Genomic DNA, 26,565 nt, shown 5'->3' with positions numbered 1-26,565 from the left:
CGCCATCCATTGGTGGATGTTGTGGTGTGCTCATGTATGCCGGTGGTGGTGCCCCATGCATTGGTGGATGTTGTGGTGTGCTGATGTGTGCCAGTGGCGGTGCAGCATGCTTTGGTGGATGTTGTGGTGTACTCCTGTATGTCGGTGGCGGTGTGCCATGCATTTGTGGAGTGATGGTGGTGTCTCATGTATGAGTTTGGGGGTGCCCCATGCATTGGTGAATGTTGTGGTGTACTCATGTATGCCGGTGGTGGTGCACCATGCATTGGTGGATGTGTTGGTGGAGTTTCATGTATATGTATGAGGGTAGTGGTGGCCGATGCATTTTTGAATGTTGTGGTGTGCTCATGTATGCCGATGATGGTGCACCATGCATTGGTGGATGTGATGTTGGTGTATTATGTATGCCGGTGGTGGTGTCCCATGCATTGGTTGATGTGATGTTGGTGTATTATGTATGCCGGTGGTGGTGTCCCATGGATTGGTGAATGTTGTGGTGTGCTCATGTATGACGGTTCCTGTGCACAGTGCATTGGTGAATGTTGTGGTGTACTAATGTATGCCAGTGGCGGTGCCCAATGCATTGGTGGATGTGATGGTGGTGTCTCATGTATGCCGGTGGTGGTGCCCGATGCATTGGTGGATGTTGTGGTGTACTCCTGTATGTCGGTGGCGGTGTGCCATGCATTTGTGGAGTGATGGTGGTGTCTCATGTATGAGTTTGGGGGTGCCCCATGCATTGGTGGATGTTGTGGTGTACTCATGTATGCCGGTGGTGGTGCGCCATGCATTGGTGGATGTGTTGGTGGAGTTTCATGTATATGTATGAGGGTAGTGGTGGCCGATGCATTTTTGAATGTTGTGGTGTGCTCATGTATGCCGATGATGGTGCACCATGCATTGGTGGATGTGATGTTGGTGTATTATGTATGCCGGTGGTGGTGTCCCATGCATTGGTTGATGTGATGTTGGTGTATTATGTATGCCGGTGGTGGTGTCCCATGGATTGGTGAATGTTGTGGTGTGCTCATGTATGACGGTTCCTGTGCACAGTGCATTGGTGGATGTTGTGGTGTACTAATGTATGCCAGTGGCGGTGCCCAATGCATTGGTGGATGTGATGGTGGTGTCTCATGTATGCCGGTGGTGGTGCCCGATGCATTGGTGGATGTTGTGGTGTACTCATGTATGCCGGTGTCGGTGCACGATGCATTGGTGGATGTTGTTATATACTAATGTATGCCGGTGTCGGTGCGAAATGCATTGGTGGATGAGATGGTGGTGGCTCATGTATACCGATAGTGGTGCACCATGCATTGGTGGAGGTTGTGTTCTAGTCATGTATGCCGGTGTCGGTGCGCCTTGCATTGGTGGATGTTGTGGTGTACTCACGTATGCCAGTGGCTGTGCGCCATGCATTGGTGTATGTGATGGTGGTGTCTCATGTACGAGGGTGGTGGTACCCCATGCATTGGTGTATGTTGTGGTGTGCTCATGTGTGCCGGTGGTGGTGCACCATGCATTGGTGGTTGTGATGGTTGTGTCTCATGTATACGTATGAGGGTGATGGTGAGCCATGCATTGGTGGATGTGATGGTGGTGTCTCATTTACATGTATTGTGGTGTGCGATGTTCAGATGATTTGTTACTTTAAACCAGACATAGTGAAATTAATATTTCGAATCCGCGTCGTTTTATCTTGCATTCAACTTAGGATAAAAGTTGTTTAACAAACGATTATAGATTGAAATCGTTATTACTGGTTTGTATTGCAAGGAGGTAAGCGCAGCAGTTAGAACAGTGAAACAAGAGCACGTGCGGTACGTGATGAGCGTTAACTTAGACCAACCCAAGTTCTCGACGTTTTATTTAATGTGCACCCTAAACCCTCTGTAATACAAACAAAGAAAGTGATTTGAAATTATGATCGTTTGTTTAACAACTTTCATCTTAAGTTGAATAATATTTTGAGAATTAAATGTTCAATTGGCAAGGTATAAAATTATAAGAAATTTGCCGTCGTAATTTCATTTTATTCGATTTACGTTTTTGTTTAAAGAGACATTCATCGGTACGCTTTCACGGCAAACGGACTGTAATCGCAGAATAACACAAGTGAGTCACGAAAGCGATGAGCAGTGATAAGCACATCACAATTTACAACATTCCCAACCACGGACGACAGTTTGTTTTAATTCATTTACATTGAATGTTCCATACACCTATGTCACTTTGGGTTTAACTTGTAATTTTAAATTTACAATGGGTTATACCTGTATTGTATTAGCCGTTGAGTATGTTTTAGCTATATTGTCTTACATAAATAAATCTGTAATTAATGAAAGAAAATTTTGTTTCGTTTTGTTTCAATAATGAATATTACCAGGTCTTACTTGGCTCACGCTAAATAAGAAAAACATGCCTTTGTGCAAACACTTGTGACTGAGGTGCTTTCAATAGCTCTAATCCTTTGTTTCGGGTTCGGCGACTGGGATTAGGTTGCGTAAGCGAGCGACTGAAGCCCGCTTGGAGTTTGAGCACCCACCTATAGTGATGTGAAATATTCGTCGTGGGGACAGAAAGTCTTGAAATCCTGTAGAGGTAGGACGACTTCAACGATTCTTCGGAAGGGCGACAGAGGACCAGACAGGTAGGTGTTTCCATATCTATTTGGAAGAAAATATGCATCTTCATGGATATTTGTTTAATATACAGTGCACACTCATTCTCTCATAGTACACAGCCATTTAGGTATAGATGGGAAAGGTTGATACTGGTTTCTGCATGTAAACGGAGTGGTAGTGTAGCCTGGTTGTTCAAGTGCTGGCACGTCATGTTCAGTGTCAGTGTTCGAGTCCTCATTTAAATACTATGTCCCACGCCCACTTATGAGGCCCGTCGTTGGAATATTGCCCAAAGCGGCAGAAAACCACACTTACTCGCTGTTGTTAATCCAATCTGCAAACGCGAGAAATGTGATTACTGATGCCTATGCATGACTCATTTCTTTCAGACGCAGGAACCCTGGCACACTCTGGATTTGGTGTTGTGTCACTCTAAACCCTTCCACCTGGACTTTAGTACACTGGCTTTCCAAGGGTCCGATGGGATGCGTTTTTGTCTCATGGTGGCTCCATTGTGCGTCTGCTCTCCGCGTAGCCCCCTGCCGAGCGTACATGGAGTAGGTTCGGTGCTAGGGCCTGACTGTACAGTCAGGATGGTTGCTATAGCAACCCAGCTAGTTTAGGGTTGGCACACTGGTGACCCCAGTCTTTTCAGCACCCCCAGTAGACCCAATGCTGACTGCACTTGACTGGTAGATTAGGGGTTAGTGTAGATAGGGCCCCCTTCGTGCATGCCCTGTACGATGCTATCTATAGATAGTATAACTTAGTGTTAACCCACCATTCCGTCCTTCAATAGGTAGTTCGAGACAAAGCAAGTCCCGGCTGGTCACTTTGAAAGTCAGTGTACTGGCCTACCTCCTGGTAAAGCATTCACTATTTTAGTTTAAAACTTAAATTAAATTTTGTTTTTCACGTCCCGACATATTTGCTTTGCATTTAAATGTAAGGGGATCGTCGAATAACCGAATGGTTAAAGTGTTCGCTCATGACGATCCAAACAACCTATTTCGATTTTCCATATCTGAATGATGTGTGAAGCATATATTTGTTGTTTCTCACCGTGATATAGCTAGTATATTGCTGAAAGCGGTGTAAAAGGACACTCATGCAGTCATAATCTGTGTGTGAAGCATAAATTATGTAAAGTGTTCTTTGCCTTTTTAAGTAGAACCGTTGCTTACGCATGCAACTGTTCCTTTCAAACAATCTTTTGAATAAACCATAACATGCAATGCATCCTTGTTTATCATGACGTCTACTGCAAAATTACAACTTGAGTTTCATGTTTGAGATTTTACGTGTAGGCATATAAGTTGCATATATGCACACAGTAAGTGCCAGCGATGTAAACTATATTCTCTGTACTGTTATGAGCAGGGATGCCATCTTCCTGGGGGCGAAATGGACACTGAAGTCCCCCAGAGGCAGGACGACTGCCAAGAAGAGAAGATATTCCATGGATGGACGTGAACCAAGGATTCTTCGGAAGGATGACAGAGGACCAGACAGGCAGGTGTTTTCAACTCTATTTGGAAGAAAATATTTGTTTCATATATTGTGCACACTAATTCTCTCATAGTATACAGCCATTTAGGAGTGAGTGAGTTTAGTTTTACGCCGCACTCAGCAATATTCAGTTATAAGGTGACGGTCTGTAAATAATCGAGTCTGGACAAGACAATCCAGTGATCAACAACACGAGCATCGATCTGCGCAAATGGGAACCGATGACATGTTTCAACCAAGAAGTCAGCGAGTCTGACCACACGATCCCGTTAGTCGCCTCTTACGACCAGCATAGTCACAGCCATTTAGGTATAGATGGGAAAGGTTGATACTGGTTTCTGCATGTAAAGGGAGTGGTAGTGTAGCCTAGTTGTTCAAGTGTTGGCACGTCATGTTCAGTACCATTGTTCGAGTCCTCACTTAAATACTATGCCCCACGCCCACTTAATGCTGGAAAATTGTCCAAAGCGGCAGAAAACCACACTTACTCGCTGTTGTTAATCCAATCTACATCCGAGAGAAATGTGATTACTGATGCTTATGCATGACTCATTTCTTTCAGACGCAGGAACCCTGGCACACTCTGGATTTGGTGTTGTGTCACTCTGAACCCTTCCACCTGGACTTTAGTACACTTACTTTCAAAGGGTCCGATGGGATGCGTTTTTGTCTCATGGTGGCTCCATTGTGCGTCTGCTCTCCGCGTAGCCCCCTGCCGAGCGTACATGGAGTAGGTTCGGTGCTAGGGCCTGACTGTACAGTCAGGATGGTTGCTATAGCAACCCAGCTAGTTTAGGGTTGGCACACTGGTGACCCCAGTCTTTTCAGCACCCCCAGTAGACCCAATGCTGACTGCACTTGACTGGTAGATTAGGGGTTAGTGTAGATAGGGCCCCCTTCGTGCATGCCCTGTACGATGCTATCTATAGATAGTATAACTTAGTGTTAACCCACCATTCCGTCCTTCAATAGGTAGTTCGAGACAAAGCAAGTCCCGGCTGGTCACTTTGAAAGTCAGTGTACTGGCCTACCTGCTGGTAAAACATTCACTATTTCAGTTTAAAACTTAAATTAAATTTTGTTTTTCACGTCCCGACATATTTGCTTTGCATTTAAATGTAAGGGGATCGTCGAATAACCGAATGGTTAAAGTGTTCGCTCATGACGATCCAAACAACCTATTTCGATTTTCCATATCTGAATGATGTGTGAAGCATATATTTGTTGTTTCTCACCGTGATATAGCTAGTATATTGCTGAAAGCGGTGTAAAAGGACACTCATGCAGTCATAATCTGTGTGTGAAGCATAAATTATGTAAAGTGTTCTTTGCCTTTTTAAGTAGAACCGTTGCTTACGCATGCAACTGTTCCTTTCAAACAATCTTTTGAATAAACCATAACATGCAATGCATCCTTGTTTATCATGACGTCTACTGCAAAATTACAACTTGAGTTTCATGTTTGAGATTTTACGTGTAGGCATATAAGTTGCATATATGCACACAGTAAGTGCCAGCGATGTAAACTATATTCTCTGTACTGTTATGAGCAGGGATGCCATCTTCCTGGGGGCGAAATGGACACTGAAGTCCCCCAGAGGCAGGACGACTGCCAAGAAGAGAAGATATTCCATGGATGGACGTGAACCAAGGATTCTTCGGAAGGATGACAGAGGACCAGACAGGCAGGTGTTTTCAACTCTATTTGGAAGAAAATATTTGTTTCATATATTGTGCACACTAATTCTCTCATAGTATACAGCCATTTAGGAGTGAGTGAGTTTAGTTTTACGCCGCACTCAGCAATATTCAGTTATAAGGTGACGGTCTGTAAATAATCGAGTCTGGACAAGACAATCCAGTGATCAACAACACGAGCATCGATCTGCGCAAATGGGAACCGATGACATGTTTCAACCAAGAAGTCAGCGAGTCTGACCACCCGATCCCGTTAGTCGCCTCTTACGACCAGCATAGTCACAGCCATTTAGGTATAGATGGGAAAGGTTGATACTGGTTTCTGCATGTAAAGGGAGTGGTAGTGTAGCCTAGTTGTTCAAGTGTTGGCACGTCATGTTCAGTACCATTGTTCGAGTCCTCACTTAAATACTATGCCCCACGCCCACTTAATGCTGGAAAAATTGTCCAAAGCGGCAGAAAACCACACTTACTCGCTGTTGTTAATCCAATCTACATCCGAGAGAAATGTGATTACTGATGCTTATGCATGACTCATTTCTTTCAGACGCAGGAACCCTGGCACACTCTGGATTTGGTGTTGTGTCACTCTGAACCCTTCCACCTGGACTTTAGTACACTTACTTTCAAAGGGTCCGATGGGATGAGTTTTTGTCTCATGGTGGCTCCATTGTGCGTCTGCTCTCCGCGTAGCCCCCTGCCGAGCGTACATGGAGTAGGTTCGGTGCTAGGGCCTGACTGTACAGTCAGGATGGTTGCTATAGCAACCTAGCTAGTTTAGGGTTGGCACACTGGTGACCCCAGTCTTTTCAGCACCCCCAGTAGACCCAATGCTGACTGCACTTGACTGGTAGATTAGGGGTTAGTGTAGATAGGGCCCCCTTCGTGCATGCCCTGTACGATGCTATCTATAGATAGTATAACTTAGTGTTAACCCACCATTCCGTCCTTCAATAGGTAGTTCGAGACAAAGCTAATCCCGGATGGTCACTTTGAAAGTCAGTGTACTGGCCTCCCTCCTGGTAAAGCATTCACTATTTCACTTTAAAACTTAGATGAAATTTTGTTTTTCACGTCCCGATATATTTGCTTTGTATTTAAATGTAAGGGGATCGTCGAATAACCGAATGGTTAAAGTGTTCGCTCATGACGCTCCAAACAAACCTATTTCGATTTTCCATATCTGAATGATGTGTGGATCCGATATTTGTTGTTTCTCCCCGTGATATAGCTGGTATGCTGGTAAAAGCAGTGTGAAACCGACACTCATGCAGTCTTAATATGTGCTGGAAGTATAAATTATGATACAGAATACTGTTTACCTTTATTAGCAGAAGCCACTGTGTTCTTCCAAACGATCTTTGAAAGAAAACATAAAGTGCCTCCTTGTGTACAATGACGTCTACTGTCAAGTCACAACTTGATCTTCGTGTTTGAGATATGTTCTCGTGGAATCATATATTTTGCATTTATGCACACAGTACAAATGATGTAAAATATGTTTACATTTTTATCAGGAGCGTGGATGCCATCGTCCTGGGGGCGGAAATGGACCCTGAAGTCCCCCAGAGGCAGGACGACTGCCAAGAAGATATTCCAAAGGAGATATTTCATGGATAGAAGTGGATCAAGGATTCTTCTGGACCAGCATGTGGATGTTTTACTGTTCGGACATTTTGTGACAATGTACTCTGCGTCTCTACTACTGTAAACCCTCCAGTAGAATAGGTAGCGTTGCATACGTTGAGGGAACACGGTTCCAGAGTTTTTTTTCTCAAAAATGTTTTTTATCTCTGGTTTTACGTGTCGGGCTTCAGTTACCTTTGACCTTGTTCAAATCTCAAATTTGATCAAGATCAATTCAGACATACATTCTGCGACAACAATGCTGGTGTTTCTATTCGAGGATTTGGTACTGTTCCATGTTGGGAATGATGACATTCATAAAACAATCCGCACAGCCGGTCCAATTGTACTTGTTTGTTTTGCTGTTTTGTTTGTGAAACTTGTGAACTCGAGAAGAATTGTTTTTGTCCATGGAAATCGGATGTGCACGACTTTATCGCTTGTAGGAGTGCTTGTTTTTAGCCATATACTGCCATGCACTGCTAAACACCGCCAACACAGAAACACATCACGAAACAAGTCCAACATTAAAACAATAGATCAATACACGGGGGTATTCTAATGTCTACAAACCAGAACTTACAATACAAAAGCCTATCAACATTACTAGATCACATCGCACAGGTGTCTGTAGATGAGACAAGACATTAAATGAAAAGCTCCCACCAACATCCAACAGTCTAGAATATTACATTGCGCAAGTAAACAACGAAGTGCATGTGTGCCAATCATATTCCTTAACCAGTTGACCATGGTTGGAGCATTTGTGCTGGTCAGCTTATCCCTATTCTGGTGTTCTGATGTCGAGAGATGCTGCTCCCCATGGATTGGTTGAACTGACACAGAGTAAATGCAATAAAGTCAGTACGCCATCAGAGAGAGATCTATATCAAAGCAGATAAACTGAACAAATTGTAAGCTTCTGAATGTATCAATGGATACTGCTATTTCATCAAATAGTTAAGGAATGTATAGCTTTTATTAACCATAACATTGAAGTTTGTTTTTTTTCTAAACTGTGTTAAACATGTGACACCAAATGAATTGTTTTTTAGTTCTCTGCTCTGTATAGGCACTAAAACTACAATGGTGACCATCTTGGCAGCCATTTTTGAATTCTGAGGAATATCAAGTTATTCCATGTAACATGTTGTCACTCTAGAAGTAAACAGGAAACAAAATCTCGTCTCAAAGAGTTAGCTGTAAAACATTATATCATCACGACATGACCATACAAAATCACCTGTTTTGTGCCCGAGTCACCACTCTAGAAGATACAAGTGTCAAAAAACATAAAAAGTATCAACATTGGATGTAAATGGACACATTCGGTGTTAATTTTTATGTAAATGTAACTGCCGAGAAGACAATTCAAAATGGCGGTCATTTTCATTATTTTCAAAAGCAAATATATGTCAAAAAATAAACGCCCTTTAGCAATACACAAAAGTCACAATGACAGTGATCATATTGATATTAGTAAAACTATCCATGATCAACTTTGAGATATTGTCGGCCAGCAAACCAAATGTCATGAAAATGCTCACAGACCTCCACCACATAAAATGGCCTTTGAAAACCTGAGTATTAAAGGCCTTTTCATGAGCCAAAGACATCATACTAACTGAAGATAGTGTCAAACAAACTGAGTACTGGGGAGGCTACGACATCAGATTTTTCAGCTGCCTCCTCCTGCACTACTTCAATACCCCTGGATACAGCAAAGGGGTTCACCTTTTACGGTGTCTTGTCAGGAGTCTCGATCACAAGGAAAAGCGGCCAATACTCAATCGATGCAGAAGGTCTGTGATCAGTATCAATTAGGTCAGTTTCAACTGGACATTTTGGGCTTTTGGGCGGAATTTCACAGCTGTAAGCCATGGTTAGTGTAATATGGTTCATCATCCGAGCCACCCACCACGGAGTATCACAAGGACAATGCTAAAAGCAAGTGGGTCTCCAACTTACAGCACCAAGGATACCCGGATGATCTACTCCAGTAGAAGAATTAATATTAATATTTCTACCAGATTGGCCCATGAGCCATATAAACTACGAGGTCGAAAATATCGGGGTTCATATTTTTCATACGATGACCTAGGGGAAAATATTACTTTGTCATGGTGAGGTGATGTCGTGAGCAATGCAAGGACGCCACGTCTCCTCTATAACGTTGCGTTCTAAATGAGGCCATTGTGGGTAACCAGCCCATGTTTGAAAGTTGAGTTTGGTAATAGATAGGCACACTCGTGCCTAAATATCTGCATATCCCTCGCTTCCGTTCGGGGAATACCAACATTCCAATTTGTGTCGTAAACATAGTTTCACATTAATTAGCAACAGCCTTAACAATAATGAGCGTATTGTATCGTGCTTTCGTCAACTCTCAGGATGTATTGCACTCTGTAGACAGGTGTAAGTTGTGGTAAGTTGTCAAAGTTAGATGTAAATGGAAAATTAATGTCAGTTATATATTCTTTGTATCTGAACGTTAGATCGTTTGTTAGCGTTGGCGGCTATTTTAGTGAATCCTGCAAGAATTATTCGGATTTAATGCAAGGCGATGTTTTGTCTCCAATTCTATTTTCATTTTATCTCAGTGATTTTGAGACCCCGTTTTTTGAAGATAACTGAATTTCTTATAAATGTAAATCCCTAAGTATTTTTCTGCTACTGTATGCAGACGACGTGTCCTAATTTCTGAATCAGTTGATGGTTCACAAAAGCAGTTAGATTCGTTGTTGAATTACTCCACTGAAGTTAAAAAACTATACATGTAATTCTATGGCTTATGCAGAATTGGGTCGTCCCCCTCGCATATATCAGAGACAATTTAACATGATAAAGTATTGGTGCAAGTTGCTTCACACAAATGATCTTATCCTTCGAAATCATTATGAATGTCTTTTGTGAGAAGTAAAGAACCGTCGTGTAAATAACTGGGCGTATCAGGGGAACAATATTTAATCTAACATTGGTATCAATGAATTATGACATAGAGATGAAGTATGTCCTGCATTCCTACCTTCTTACATACGAAGTTTCGATCAAGCATCTCAAGAGATTGTTGTTATTTATCCAATTGATCAGAATGTGTAATTTATATAAATATTATTGATATTTGCACTCTGCTGTATCCCGCACATCTTCGGGAAATATTTATCTAAATTCCGACGTAACTCTCGTAATCCAACTATAGAAACAGCATGTTGAGTACATAAAACTGTACATAAAACCATATTACTACAGATGCCATATTACTAACATATAGAACCATATTAGTACAATGCAACTGTTGTGTAATTTAGGTGAATATTTGTATAAAGCTTCTTGTCTCAGAAATGAAATGATGCTAAATAATAAGGTACTTTCTGTACATTCTACATTATAATCAATGTTTCGTCATCCACCTGTGCCAACTTTCGTCTTTGTAGGCACCACTGATTGTCTGTAAAGGTAAATTATGAATCTCAATCTGACATGGGCACTCATACAATGGTATAATACATCACTTCATACAATGGTATAATACATCACTTCATATAATGGTATAATACATCACCTGAATCATCCAAACGTTCATCGATAGGTAGGGGTGGCCATTCTTCACTGAGTCGTGTTTGCATTATCCCAAGATTGATACTAAATGTGATGTCAGACACGTGTAAGGAGGAACCATTGTTATACCATTCAGTAAGTTAGACTGGTTTAACGGAATGGAATCGATGACGAGAAAACAGATTGGAACAGGCAAGGCAGGATGAATGACGTCTTTAACACGAGCCGGCTGGAAACTGACGTGGGCTGTTTTGGAAATAACACTATGCAATTTGTGTCAGCGGTTTCTGGAAAGCAAATTAAGAGTTACTGGAGAAGCGATAGATTTAATGCCTTTCAAATACACGACAAGTTGTACCACGGGGCGTTCAGATCAGATGTGATTTCATTCCGACTTTAAACACGTTTTCTTTCAACATAACGGTTCCGGTGACTTTTATTTTCTATGCAGTCATTCTTGTGAATTGGTGGATGTTTTGGTGTACTCATGTATGCGTGTGGCAGTGCGCCATGCATTGGTGGATGTGATGGTGGTGTCTCATGTATGAGGGTGCTGGTGCACCATGCATTGGTGGATGTTATGGTGTACTCATGTATGCCGGTGGCGTTGCACGATGCATTGGTGGATTTTGTGGTGTACTCATGTATGCCGGTGCCGGTGTGCCATGCATTGGTGAATGTTGTGGTGTACTCATGTATGCCGGTGGTGGTGCACCATGCATTGGTGGATGTTTTGGTATACTCATGTATGTCGTGGCTGTACACCATGCATTGGTGGATGTGATGGTGATGTCTCGTGTATGAGGGTGCTGGTGCCCCATGCATTGGTGGATGTTGTGGTGTTCTCATGTATGCCGGTGGTGGTGCACCATGCATTGGTGGATGTGATGGTGATGTCTCATGTATGAGGGTGCTGGTGCCCCATGCATTGGTGGATGTTGTGGTGTTCTCATGTATGCCAGTGGTGGTGCGCCATGCATTGGTGGATCTTGTGCTGTATTCATGTATTCTTTTGTCGGTGCACCATGCATTTGTGGATGTTGTTATGTACTCATGTATGAATGTGGTGGTGCCCCATGCATTGGTGGATGTTGTGGTGTGCTAATGTATGTCGGTGGCAGTGCGTGGTTGGTGGATGCATTGGTGGATGTGATGATGGTGTCTCATGTATGAGGGTGCTGGTGCACCATGCTTTGGTGGATGTACTGTACTCATGTATGCCGGTGGTGGTGCCCCATGCATTGCTGGATCTTGTAGTGTTCTCATGTATGCCGGTGGCGGTGCGCCATGCATTGGTGGATGTTGTGGTGTTCTCATGTATGCCGGTGGTGGTGCACCATGCATTGGTGGATGTGATGGTGATGTCTCATGTATGAGGGTGCTGGTGCCCCATGCATTGGTGGATGTTGTGGTGTTCTCATGTATGCCAGTGGTGGTGCGCCATGCATTGGTGGATCTTGTGCTGTATTCATGTATGCTTTTGTCGGTGCACCATGCATTTGTGGATGTTGTTATGTACTCATGTATGAATGTGGTGGTGCCCCATGCATTGGTGGATGTTGTGGTGTGCTAATGTATGTCGGTGGCAGTGCGTGGATGGTGGATGCATTGGTGGATGTGATGATGGTGTCTCATGTATGAGGGTGCTGGTGCACCATGCTTTGGTGGATGTACTGTACTCATGTATGCCGGTGGTGGTGCCCCATGCATTGCTGGATCTTGTAGTGTTCTCATGTATGCCGGTGGCGGTGCGCCATGCATTGGTGGATGTTGTGGTGTACTCATGTATGCTGGTGATGGTTCGCCATGTATTGGTGGATGTTGTGGTGTACTCCTGTATGTCGGTGGCGGTGTGCCATGCATTAGTGGATGTTGTACTGTACTCATGTATGGCGGTGGTGGTGTGCCATGCATTGGCGTATGTGATGGTGGTGTGTCATGTATGCCGGTGTCGGTGCGCCATGCATTGGTGGATGTTCTGGTGTCCTCATGTCTGCTGCTGGCGGTGCGCCATGCATTGGTGGATGTTGTGGTGTGCTCATGTATGCTGCTGGCGGTGTGCGATGCATTGGTGGATGTGATGGTGGTGTCTCTTGTGTGAGGGTGCTGGTGCCCCATGCATTGGTGGATGTTGTGGTGTACTCATGTATGCCGGTGGCGGTGCGCCATGCATTGGTGGATGTTGTGGTGTGCTCATGAAAACTGAAGAAATACGTCATATTTTGTGTAGTCCATTTGTGCTTCATATCAATGCAACTGCGTCTGGTGTGTGAAAACATGAAAGTTCATGTGTACGGCCAGCATTGATCCATATACCAAATACTTGTGCCTGTTAAAACAGATGTCTTGCCTTTGTTCGAAATCATCATCCCAAGCTCATTCCGATGATTTTACCACTCTGCTCCATGGGAACTATATGCATTCTCTAAATAACACCTGTCACTAGACCTTTTATGTTGGTGCTCATTAACGGTGTTATGCAATTGGTGTATTCAAGAAATCTCATAAACATGTCAATAGATAATTGGTTGTGATATCAGTACGTGTGGATTGGAGCAAGTAGTCAAAGGAATTAATAAAAATCATTGTGTAACAAGATTTATATAATCATTTACAAGAATTATGTTACAGAATATTTAAATGGTGCGTGCCGGTCTATCTTTTTTTGTTTATGTTCGGCGTACATAAATTTTTAATTTATCATTCATACATAAAACATAACTTACATAACTGTACAATCTGCTTTGCATTTGGTGACTTTCGTGAATATAAGAAATTCTTAAAGTGCTACACAATCATACATCATCAGTGTCAACAGTGATAGTTCACTTCATACACAACTGACCCAACAAGATGGGAAAAAACTTTTCCATACTCTGTTATGGTCTTCCTTTCTGCTTGAAGATGTTTTTTTTTTCTTAAGTCTATGGTTACTTCGGTAAGCATCCACAATTTTACCATCAAGACACCAAACATAATTATCTTACCAATAACATTTTCGTAAATGCTCTATATTGATACAATTAGTTTGTATGTGTGGAATGCACTTTACAAAGGTAAATAAACCAAAGTTCTAATAGAAGATTATCATATGACAAACCACGAGGTTAATTCTTCAATCATATATAGTATCAAATCTAAAAGAAGCAGTGACGAAGAGGTAGGCAGATCTTAAGATGGACAGATTATTAAGATCAGATAATTCACTATTTCCATATAAGATTGTCTTCAAGCTTTACCCATGTTTGTTATTCAAATTTATATACATATGTGACAACACATGCTGCATTTAAATTTTGTATTGTATGTTGTATGGTACCGGTGTCGATATAAACTGTAAAGCTATTTTCAATCCCATGTCATTGTTTATCAATAAAAAACAAACACAATAATTAAGCACAAAAATGAGATGTGTAAATCATTCCCTCTGCTGGTGATGGCTGTGTGGGATTAATTAAACGACCAAACCCAGTTGAGCATGCCTTATAATTCTCTTACTCTTAAAATAAACAACTTCAGTCCAAAGAGGATACCACTAGTGGGATTATTTGGCCGATTTGAGCTAGTGTTTTGATAACGCTTAGTCTTGATGAACAATAGTCTATTTCAACAACATGGTCAATTGGTAAAATTCATATTAAAGTGACATATCTTTATTTACATGTTTCACAAACAGTTGTGTACACGTGCACTGTCCATTGTATTTCTGGGTTGGAGAAGTTACAGAGAGGAAGAGTAACTCAAAGTAATTTGATGACCTTTTGAGATCTAAATACATATATGAACACCCGATGGGAAAATGCAGTTGATCATTGCACACCAACATACGGACATTTTTGCTATCGTGAATTTGAGACTTTACATCTGCAAAGCCGTTCAGAATGTCTGTCAGCGATATTTCTTCAGAGGGCACATTCAGCTCAGGGGAGTATATTGCAGACGATGCAAGTATATTATTTGTAAAATCAGTAAGGCAACCCTGATGATGCCATGTGTTCCTTCAGCAGCATGGCTGTTGAGAAATCTCACAATCAAGACTACCATATCATTTAGCAGGGAGCTCAATATACAGAGTCGCAGAATATCCCTGCCATTCAGTAAGTGTTTAGTATATTGAATCACGATATGAGAACAACAGCGCGACTAATTGGCTGATCAAAGGTTTATTACATGTCATAAATATCCTTCCTGGGACTTAATCAGGCTATGGGGTGGAATATATTCCCCAGGTAACATCAGCTGTTTTTTGTGGTTGATCTGAAGGATTACCTGTTGCATGTAATTTCAATCATAATTTATAATCAGTATAAGACTGATTTTGGACATATTCTTACAGATGTAAAATGTTCTGTTTTATGTTTTAAGAGATAGGTTTCATCAAAAACAGCAATGACGGAGCAATACAGACTAATCCCAGTATTCATGCCTATACGTATTTTGGGTTCCCATATCACACGTCATCATATGGATGGAATAGTGACTTTAATAGATATATCCTTTTCAAAATCGCTAAGGCATTTCAAAATCAAATTTAACACAAATATATTTTAAAAACTAAATTGATTGTTTATTCCTTTGTAAATGTTTGTAACGTTTTCAGACAAGATATTCTTATACGATGTTGTATTAGCAGTAATTCGACTTTATTTAAGACTTTAGTTGTAATACCTGCTAGTCATTTTGTTAGGTTTTTCAAAATGCTAATTGCATTTTCCCCATGAATTTACTTTCACAGACAACTCTGAGGCAGGCTCTGTGGAATGCTGAGTCTGTAGAAGGAATGACCCTAAATCCACAACAGACTCAAAAATATACTTTAATATGATTTAAATACAGTAACTGCAAGAGTTTCAATGCATTAAACCATTCAACAAGTAAAACTTCAGGTGTTTCTACAATAACCTCGACATGAATTTATCTTCATTGTGCTGACAATAAATTTAGAATTGTATTTGTTTAGGTTGGAAACAGGACAGAATATGGACGCTAAGGCAGCTCTCCCTGTCATTCCGCACGCTGAGTTTCAAGGTATTGCAGTTCTGCTTAATGCTCTGTCCTATATGCATCAGTGCACAACAAAATATGAGCACAACCCACTGTCATATAAATATGAATGCTCATTTCTTGAGCTCCAAACAGTAAAATTATGTAACAAAATGTGATGTTCATGGGCGATTTTGTTCAACCGATTGAATCGGGTGCATGTGTTTGGCGACGACTTCTTGCTATAATTCTGTAATCACTCTATAATATACGTCAGTTTTATTGAAACATAAAGTTTCTGTCAGGGTATTGTATTTTGTTTGTTGCAGTGGCTATGACAAGATGTTTGCAGACAAAAAAAGGAAACCGTCTCAAGAAAGAAAAACAACCAAAACAAACACAATGATGTCATGAGAAGAAGTTCCAGAAAAACTACAGTAAGTAAACATGAAAACCAATTTAAGTAGCTTTCGGGAATCAAGAATTAGATGAAAATTTTTTAAGAGGATGCACTACATAACTTGGCTTACCATCAATTAGAAAGGAAGAAGGCATGTTAATTGATGAATCTTAACTGAGATGATAGCAATTAACAAGGCATTAGGCCTTCTTAATTAATGAACCCTTACTGACATGACTTGCTCATCAATGAACAAGGGATTACGCCTTGTTATGTGTTGAGGCTTTGTTCAAGGCTGGGAGATACAGTAACAATCACCCCACGGTATTAATCCGTGTGATCTTTCAAAGGAAAAAAAAGGTTGTACCATACAACCCCTGTGTTCTAATGCACTAAATACACAAGTATCAATAATACCTGCTATGAGATTATGAGAATAAGCATTGATTCTATTTTCAAATTGGTTTACCATTCACTTAATGCAAGCATAATCATATTGACTGTTTTCTTCAGAAATCGAGTCGAAGGGATGCAACAGGCAGACCTCCCCAGCCATAAGAAAGCAAAATATGAACAAGCATTAAAGAATGCACAACTACAATGCCACTCCATTGTTTTTGATTGTATATTTGATAATAATGTGTAACATATTTTCCGTAAATTTGTAAATGGAATGTTTTTGTATGAAATTTAATCTTGATTCTTGTTATAATCTGTAAATAAACATCTAGTGTAAGCTTGACACTGTCTATTTGTTTTGAGATAATTTAATTTGCATGAAAGACGGGAGTATTATAAACGTGAAACAAATTCCGCATTAAAGAATACCATTTCCATCAACAGTGCAGTATTGACCATGGAGCACTATCAAGCGAACATCGAATTTATTTCAATGTTATGATATGCTAAATTCCTTGTTCACGCGTCATAAACCAAATTCAGCACATTACAGCTTTCACCTAAACAACCCACTCCTCGGCGCATTATCGCGATGATGACACTGCAAGATGTCAAACCAGCCTACAACTCCTCAGAAACAATTTCAAAATGTTTTTTTTTATCCAATTTTTTATCCATTAAAGATGTAGCAGAGTAGCGAGGGAAATGGAAGCAGTGTGACTCGCCACACCTCAAATATGGTTCCTATGCCATGTGAATAAACGGGTCGAATAAACTGTCAATGCACAAAGTCGAACGAAGGCCATTCTGTGTTTTTACAGGCACAAGGTGGATAAGAACTTACTAGTATTTGGCGTTACCACTATTGATCACGAGATAAAAAAAACCCCAAAACATATGAAATATCAACATGTCAAATATTCCACCACTATAAGTATTAGTAACATATATTCCATTATATCAGTTCTGCTGTTTGTAAGAAAATAATAAAATTACAAGCATACAATCGCGATTCAGAAGTGCAATATGTTGTACCAGGGAGCCTATATAGAGTATTGTAGAGTATCCCTGGTTGTACTTGGACTTTCGTCCCTCGTAACGACCAAACCCAGTCATAGATGGTGGATGTGCACTCAAGTGTAACGACGGCTACCGATTGTCTGCTTCATTTGCTGATACGCCGAGGTCTCATAAGGTGGGGCCCATAGTGTGTTCAGAAAGATGATGTGTTTGATGGGCATTTTAGAAGTATGGCGAGTCACAAGAAAGTAAGATTCTTTATGGATAACAACTTTTTGTATTGTATATGATGCGTCGTTTCACTATGGATTGATATACCGTTGTCTAACAAAATCATATACACTATGTTGTTATCCATAAAGAATGTATTTAGAGATGTTGGGTTTTGTAAACCCATCTCTGAATTTGCGTTCGATCCAATAAAAAATCATCTCAGTAGAGATGGTGAACGACTGGAAATTGTAATTCGTCCAAGTACAAAGCAGGATTTGAAACTGACAGTTTCCGTTAGATCCAGTCATCCGAGAAAAACGGATGTAGTTTCTTTGCAACCCATAGACATAAAAACATGTCATATGTACAAGTATCACACCTGCTTAATTACATAATGTGGCTGAGACAGTACTCGGACGCATGAGTCATCAATCAATTTATTTTGTTTATGGCGTATAGCCTGATAGGTGTTAAGTTTAAATTGCATGTGGTCAATGACTGAAGCTGTGTATTGCATATTGTCTTTATCAGACAGGCAGCCATACATATAGGTGTCAATAAACCAGACATTAAGCTTTCTCTGTGATAGAGGCTTCTTCTTACAATCAACATGTTTTTTTATGTAACGAGTAGATTATTTACTTGTTTGTGTACACAGCCAAGATTGGACTACTGGTCACGATCTCATACTCCGGGCATGCATACTGTTTCAAGCTCCGTGAACCTATTCACTGCGCATGCGGTATGGGCGCAGCGCAGCACGACTGTTGAAACAACTTCTTCCCCCAGCGCTGGGGGAAATTTAGTGAATCGCTTGAACTCCGAATTCGCGGGTTTTTTCCATCGCGTTTGTTTTCTTTACAGGTTGAATTGGCATTTTTTATGATTTGTTTCGGTAACTGCATACCCAAAGGTATCAGAATCTGCAATGTTGTGTTTTCCTTTTTCATGTGACCTTTTAGAAAGTTTCGTTCCATGAGATAACCTATCAAAATAATACAACATATCAATAATGCCCTATGTTCCAGGGTGGGCAGTCCTCTCTGGAGGTCTTGATGTTTCTTTTTCTTTGGGAGCAGTGTCTGGCCAGCACTATGTTGCACCATGTTCAGTTTATTAATTTGCGTCTCCAGTTCAACATGAAATTTATCATCTCGAAAACGTTGTGATTGGCTTTTCCAACAAGTTACTTTAACCTCCCATGCCAACCTCCAACCTGTCATTTGTCCAGGGCACATTTCTGTCATGGGCTTCCATTCCTGAAGGTTATTGTTTAGTTATGTTAAATATAGCAGTATGTGTTAACTGCAACTAGCCCGTGTACAACAGGTGTAGTCCCACGAAGCCTAAAATTATTCAGTTGACTTATGGGACTTAATGCCTCAATGATTTTATGGGATTATGGTGGATTGTTGCTTGGCTGACCACAGAAAGGAAGAATCAACAGAAACAACAAAAATCAAATATGATTGTGAAATATTTCAAAAGGTGACCTATCCCATCTGTATCACTGGTACTATTGGTAAAAGTTGGATCGACCACATGATTCATAGCAACATATACTGTCATATGTTATGTTATCATAACACAATCTCTATCATTTAGCATATTATCAGAGGTGACAAGGTGATATTGTTTATGGTTATTGTTATTCACTGTTCTCAAACACAAAATAAGTGGGATACTGAGTCGGAATTCTTTTCTAATCAGCTTGGGCATAGTGAAAGACACACCCATGCATCTTCACTCCACCGAACACTGTAGTAAGAGCATCAACATCCTACCCCTAACAGAGTGACCCCTGTCCACTGAACAGTGGTCTGTCCCACTCTTATTTCACGCCCCAATTACCTCATTAATTATGTCCAGGGGTCAAACTGTAATTAGCCTTTGGGATTTATTAGGTGTGAATTTGAGGCCTTGCAGACCGTTTTACCATCACAACCAGTTATCTCCCCTTGTGGATCTTTACAAAATGGAAATGTCTTGTAAACATCATCTTTCCAAAGTTGTAAATGTCTTGTAAACATCATCTTTACAAAAGATTTACAAGCTTGTAAAGGTGAACTTTTTTTCCTATGTGGAAAATATGCGTGCAGAGCAGAGATAATTTCACATTTGCTTGTGAAATTGTACAAAGATCCATCCTGAACTTACTTCATGAAAATTATTTATGCTACTCTTAAATAACATGTCAATGAAAATTACGTCAAATGTCCGAATATAACGTATCTGTATCTACCCATGTGTACGTATTGTATGCGTAATTGCGCGATGCGTAGTGCGTGTTACATGTGAGTAGTGTCCAGTTCCATGGACGTGTATCAAGGCTATGAGACGCGTTAAATCAAGTCATTCTTTCTTGTGGGTACAATGAAAACCAAGTGACACCGGGAATACGTATTGGGAATCCCTACTTCCGGCCTCCCTATTGCTGCGTGATGCGTATTCGGACACTTTTGAACGTCAGCAAATTCACGCACAATGCATTTAGTATGATGCCACGTTTCATGGGTGCATGGAAATCGCTATCACTATTTTTGCATAAAGTATTGTTTACGCATTACTCAATACGCATCATGCACTGCGGGCATATGGAAACACAGGTTAAAGGTGGGTTTCGCATCTCCGCATGACTACAACGTGAGAAGCCCATTTCTGGTGTTCACCGTGACACTGCAGGAGTAATGCTAAAAGCACTGTGAACCAGACCCACTCACTCACTCCAAATACACGGCATCAGTACAAGGAGGCCTTTAGATTGTGGCAGCAACCATCTCCACGCTCTTGTGGTTCAGGAAACTTTTGTCAGGAACAGTAATGACCACTCTCATGGCTCATCAGTATAAGTAATGGGAGTGTTTAGTCAGATTGAGTTTGAGCGGTTATGACTTATTACAAATAACATAGCAGTATTGTAGCATTTCCATATTGTGTTACAGTTGTACTGATACGTTCAAGGATCAATATATCAGGTATGGCTATGCCTTTGACGCTTCTTTCTTACAACTAGAATAGAGATTAGCAGCATTTCCATTATTCGTTACAGGTGTGGTTATTATGCTCAATAACCGAGATTTGAGATGTCGGGTATGTCTGACTGTAATTCCATTTTATGGCAGAAGAATAGAATACTATTACTATACATATAATACAGTAAGGTTGCATTCTTAACATTTTGTATACCTGATGATAGAAAACTAGTTACTATAAATATGTTTGATGACACCTTTGTTTAAAATCTCAATGGTCTCTCATGTGACCTGGTACTGAGGGAGAATGTGAACATAAAACGAGACTTTCCTGTAAATTCGTCGAGGTACCAGGGCACAAGTGACGTCACATGCCGCTCCCTCCCACCCTCTTTTCTTCAGGGTATTCATTAGTTCATAGAACAGGTTTAAAGACTGGAACCCGTTTGCGCATGTGCAATCTCATGTGATCGCACTTGTGCCCATGTACCTCGGAGAATTTATATCAAACTTCACCATACCGGAAAGTCTCGTTTGATTTTCAAATTATTTACTAGCTGTGTTTCTTGATGAAGTAAACATGGCACCAGAAAAACAAAACAAAACAAAAAACCCCACCAACAACAGAAAAAAAAACAACCAACCAAACAGACAAAAAACAAAACAAAAACAAAACAAAAAAAAACACCACCACCACAACAAAACAACAAAACAAAAACAAAAAACCCAAAACAACAACAACAACAACAACAAAAAAACCTAGCAAAACAAAAACAAAATAAACCAATAAAAAACCAAACAAAAACAACCCCACCCCCACCCCCACCCCCAACTCTGTAACATAATGTGTGCTTCAAAATACCATTACTGGATTTAATTACAAAATCAAACACATGCCCATTCACTGCTATATAATTTTGAAAACTCCACCATTGTTCTCTCGATAGCTTTCAAATGCAGTCATTGTGATAAACGAGAACCACTGTACACCTGTGTTTAGTACCTGTCAAAAAACAATAGAAGTGGTCATGTGTATTTTTCTGTTCTCACGATCAACGAGCTTACCTCCCAGCGCTTTCCTCTATGTCAAGATGTAAGCAGCCCTGACTAAAACGTCACTTTTATGGTAATTCCAACATCTGGTCTTGTGGTCAAGCGGGGTTGAAGATAATGTGGCATTAGTATCGATAATCTGACTGGAAATGATCGATACTTTATAGTTTGCCCAAGGACTGCAAACACATTCAACAGCCGTGAGTAGTTATCTGTTATGTTGTATATAGTATTCTCGCATTCGTGTTAGTCGGAATCCAGATCTCGGAGACATGCATCTAATCACAAGTTTCCTGCTCACGGTGTTGATCACTGGTTTGTCTGGTCTAGACTCGAATATTTACAGACCACAGTCATATATCTGGAACATAGCTGAGAGGTTGTAGATTGTAACGTTTTGACACAGTGTTGTCACAACGTCAGTATGACGTCTTTTTATAATGTTATGCCACAGCGGAACAAAAACGTTGGGAACGTACGTAAAGGAAACGTTCTGTTTTGGGTTCCTCACAACGTTACAACAATGTTACTTATAACTTGGTCTCACGATAGAGTTTTCTGTAAAACATTTCTTCACTATTAAGCTACAACTTCAGAAAAACACACGGCCAACACAACATGCAAATTGACAAATAAACATTGAAGTGAATTTCTGCTTCGTTTCTTGTGTACTGTTCAGTAAAGGGGGAAACCACTCAACTGTTAACGTTAAACAGAACGTAATACAACGTAAATACGTTAGCATCAAATAACCTTAACCTTGTGGAGACGTGAAAATGACGTTTCACCACGTCAGGCCACAACGCTGTGACACTGTAAATGGGAGCCCATAGGGTATATAACGTTGTAACGACGTTCTGTTCTGAAAGTGTTTCCGGGCTGTTCCCTCTCCACGATCTTGTCCTGTCACAAATGACCCAGCCATTTGTCTGTACATTCATCTCGGCTACATTCCAGTACATGATGTCATCTTAACGACATTTAGATCTAAAGCAACAATTATTTAGCCCGAAACCGGAAACTGGAGGCGGTTCCGTGCGGGCCGCCACCTTGTTTCACATGACAATCTGGGCCATTTGAATTCACAGACCTTACTTCGGGATATGGTTGCTTTTTGAAATACAGATATTGCCTCTATTGTGTGCCGTCTTTATGCAGTGCTTTGAAGGCTGATGAGAAGTTATGCAGCCCCTTACAGCTTTATGGATCCTTCTGGTTGCAATGACAACCGCGCACGCAGGTGGGTATTGTTTTGAGAGAAACTTCAGCTGTATTTGTCTCTCTATATCTGAGACAGTGATGATAGAAATTCATAAAATGTTACTCAAGACATTGAGCTCATTGGAGCGGTAAGGTTGTCTCGTGATTAAGCGTTCGCTCTTCACGCTGAAGACCTGGGTTCGATTTCCTACATGGGTACAATATCTGAAACTCATATCTAGTGTCCCCCGCCGTGATATTGCTGGAATATAGAGTGAGACGCAGTTTTCGACACCAATACATTTATGGCATTTCATATCACCTAGAAAGGAGAAAAGACCTAAGGTGAAAACCTCAGACCATTACCGTTTTTTGTCTTTTTAAAAGCCTCGAGGTATGGGTGAAATATTTACTGGCGGGACAGGGCTCGGACCAACAATCCAGGTTTTGGGCGTGTCCAAGGGGCGTAACTCTGCAAACAAAAGCACAGTCACCTCGGTGCTCCGTCAAGGGTAATCTATCATATATCGTAGAATGTTATTTTACACTGTCGTGATAAGGTATTTTCTACTGTTGGGACCATTTATTTCCTTCCACCGTGGCACGTTATTACAACCATCGTCTTGTTATCACTTCGTGAACAAGTACAATGTACAGGTACAACAACAGCTACTACTACTGCTGCTGCTGCTACTACTACTGCTACTCCTATTGCTACTACTGCTAATACTAGTGATGCTATTGTTGACGTTACTACTACTACTACTACTACTACTACTACTACTACTACTACTACTACCACTACTACTGCTGCTACAATTAACACAAACATAGACCACAAACTCGTGATGAGTATGATTATTGCTTGCCACGGCGCAAAACAACTGTCATACCATATACAAAACCAAACGGTGATGATACCTAGCATTTATCTTTTTGCAGGTCGCTTAATCGAAACCAAAACCTACGGCGATCTGAAATTAGTGACACTGAATGGCTATGGCGTTCCTATTACGGGATATAACCATGTGCTATTTGAGGTTAAAGGGTGCATGAACGCATACATCGTATTGTCAAAGACGTCCAATTTCGTGAAAGACAAGAACTACTTTATGATTATGTTAGGCGCACTGAGAAAGAGACGCATGAACGGAATCAAAGACAGCTGTTTCAAATGTTCGACGTTCCACGCCACCGCTGTCAAGACTACGATGAACTGTACTGGGTTCAAATCCTACTTCATCAAGTGGGACAACCGGGGGTACATTGAAGTGGGCGATGGAACCGACATAACGAAAGACAAGTTCCTTCATTATCAGAGCACAACCAAAATATCAGTGAATATTCTCAACGTAATGTCACAGAAAGCCAACGTTACATGGAGATTTCGAGTTGGTAAGTAGATTAAGAAGTTCAAAGAAGTTTATTTTTAACAACAGCTCGAGAATAAGATATGTTTATTTCATTGAAACTACGAACTGTAATTTCATTATTACCCCCTCAACTTTCCCTCGGTATTTTGCAGTAATGTACGGTTTGTGTCCAAAAGTTTTTTTTTTCCAGTCTGAAACATAATCATTTCATTATTCTTTTATTCATTAATTGTATGCCCGTAATACTTATCATTGTAAATATTTTGCAACAGTGTACTGTGTGTGTCAAAGATTTCCATTTTTTTCAGTCTGAAACTTATTCATTTCATTGTAAGCCTTGAAGTCAGTGAGTCTGACGACTCTGTCCTGTAAATCTTACGTACATAGGAATACACACGTCTAAGCATCTAAAGTTATGCGAACGCACATACTGAATTTCAATTTTGACGAGATGCATTTTAGAGAAGTGAAATACAGTCTTCATCCTAACTAGCCCTCTCTACATAAAGTGCCCCTGGTACTGCGGTGTCACATGATAGAATATATTTACGAAGATTTATAAGAATAAACGTACATCTAACTGCTATATATACTCAACCATATTTCCAGACAGTCCACCCCGTTTTACGGCTCCCTTAAGCCATGGCGCGACGGTGGTAAAGGTGGCAGAGGACACTGTCACTGATAAAGTAAGTCACGTATGTACCGGTGCAGATGATACAGTCACCGATACAGTATTTCACGTATATGATTTGTGCAGAGGACACTGTCACTGATAAAGTAGGTCAAGTAAGTGGTGGGTGTTGAGGACAATGTCACTGATAAAGTAGGCCAAGTATCTGCTGGATGTAGAGGATACGGACATTGATAAAGTAGGTCAAGCATATGGTGGATGCTGAGGACACTGTCGCTGATAAAGCAGGTCAAGTATGTAGTGGGTACAGAGGACACAGTCACTGATAAAATAGATAAGGTATGTTGTGGGTGCAGAGGTTACAGTCATCGATAAAGTAAGTCACGTATTTGGTGGGTGCAGAGGGCACTGTCACTGATAAAGTAGGTCACGTATGAGGTGGGTGCAGAGGATAAAACCATTGGTACGTAAGTGTCAACAATTTGCAGGATGCAGAGAATACACCCATTTATTTATTCAAGTATTCATTTATTGTCTACTTGTAATACTTATCATACTTTGAAAAAAAAGAAAAACCGGATCCGTTTTATCGCCATAACTTCTATGGACATTTTACCATATGTTCTTCTTCCAGGAGATCTTTGAGATCAAAGCATTCGATCCTGAGTCCGACAAAATTACGTATTCGTTGGGCAGAAAGGCCCAGGATATGTTTAAGTTGAACGGATCAAGCCTCATGTTGAAGAAAATGCTGGACTACGAGAAGCAGTCGTTCTACAGTATAGAAATATCGTACGTCCTTTCAGTTTGTTCTGAAACAGAATGTTTCTGTGGTGAATGGTATGATAACAGAAAACTATTATTATATACTAGGTTCATTCGAAAAGGCATACGGTCAATACATCCCTAATGAGCGCTCAAGCCTGGATTTTCACTGTGTTCATTTTATGAGTCTAGAGTAATATTATTCTATTTATACCTTCCAAAATCTCAGGTTTGTACGATACCTATTATTTTAAGTGTTTCAAATGTCACCCCAAGCCTCACCATGGGCTTTTACGCGCACAGCTATATCCGTCCAACCACCCACCCCACAACGCACACTTGTTGTTAATATTGTTAAAAAAGTTGTTTCAGATTTTTCTTTTGGTTTTGAAATCAAAGAAAACACTAGCTCTCAAGATATTATAAGCAAACATATAAAGTATGACAGTAATGACATGTTTCGAAAGCGGCGTAAAATTACACTCATTCACTGTTATTTGCTAACAATGGGAAATAACAAATCAACACTGTCATCACC

The 26,565-nt window shown here is 40.6% G+C and overlaps 1 protein-coding gene and 2 long non-coding RNA genes across 3 annotated transcripts in view; all 3 read left to right on the top strand.

Annotated features, from left to right (window-relative positions):
- Window positions 1-2,058: 2,058 nt before the first annotated feature.
- Window positions 2,059-3,196, top strand: LOC137297051 (uncharacterized). The gene is made up of 3 exons (XR_010957684.1): window positions 2,059-2,115; window positions 2,499-2,650; window positions 3,014-3,196. It is a non-coding gene; the product is annotated as an uncharacterized lncRNA (long non-coding RNA).
- Window positions 3,197-5,009: 1,813 nt separating this feature from the next.
- Window positions 5,010-7,706, top strand: LOC137296688 (uncharacterized). The gene is made up of 4 exons (XR_010957657.1): window positions 5,010-5,170; window positions 5,687-5,818; window positions 6,379-6,853; window positions 7,349-7,706. It is a non-coding gene; the product is annotated as an uncharacterized lncRNA (long non-coding RNA).
- Window positions 7,707-24,373: 16,667 nt separating this feature from the next.
- Window positions 24,374-26,565, top strand: part of LOC137297224 (fat-like cadherin-related tumor suppressor homolog) — a 45,475-nt gene continuing 43,283 nt past the window's right edge. The window contains exons 1-3 of the mRNA XM_067829237.1: window positions 24,374-24,650; window positions 25,389-25,417; window positions 25,897-26,054. Of these exons, the coding sequence (XP_067685338.1) occupies window positions 24,374-24,650; window positions 25,389-25,417; window positions 25,897-26,054 (464 nt within the window). The remainder of the gene's footprint in view (window positions 24,651-25,388; window positions 25,418-25,896; window positions 26,055-26,565) is intronic.

Source organism: Haliotis asinina, chromosome 9, assembly GCF_037392515.1.
Source record: "Haliotis asinina isolate JCU_RB_2024 chromosome 9, JCU_Hal_asi_v2, whole genome shotgun sequence".
Classification (NCBI taxonomy): Eukaryota; Metazoa; Mollusca; class Gastropoda; order Lepetellida; family Haliotidae; genus Haliotis; species Haliotis asinina.
This window is presented reverse-complemented; position numbering and strand designations above follow the sequence as displayed.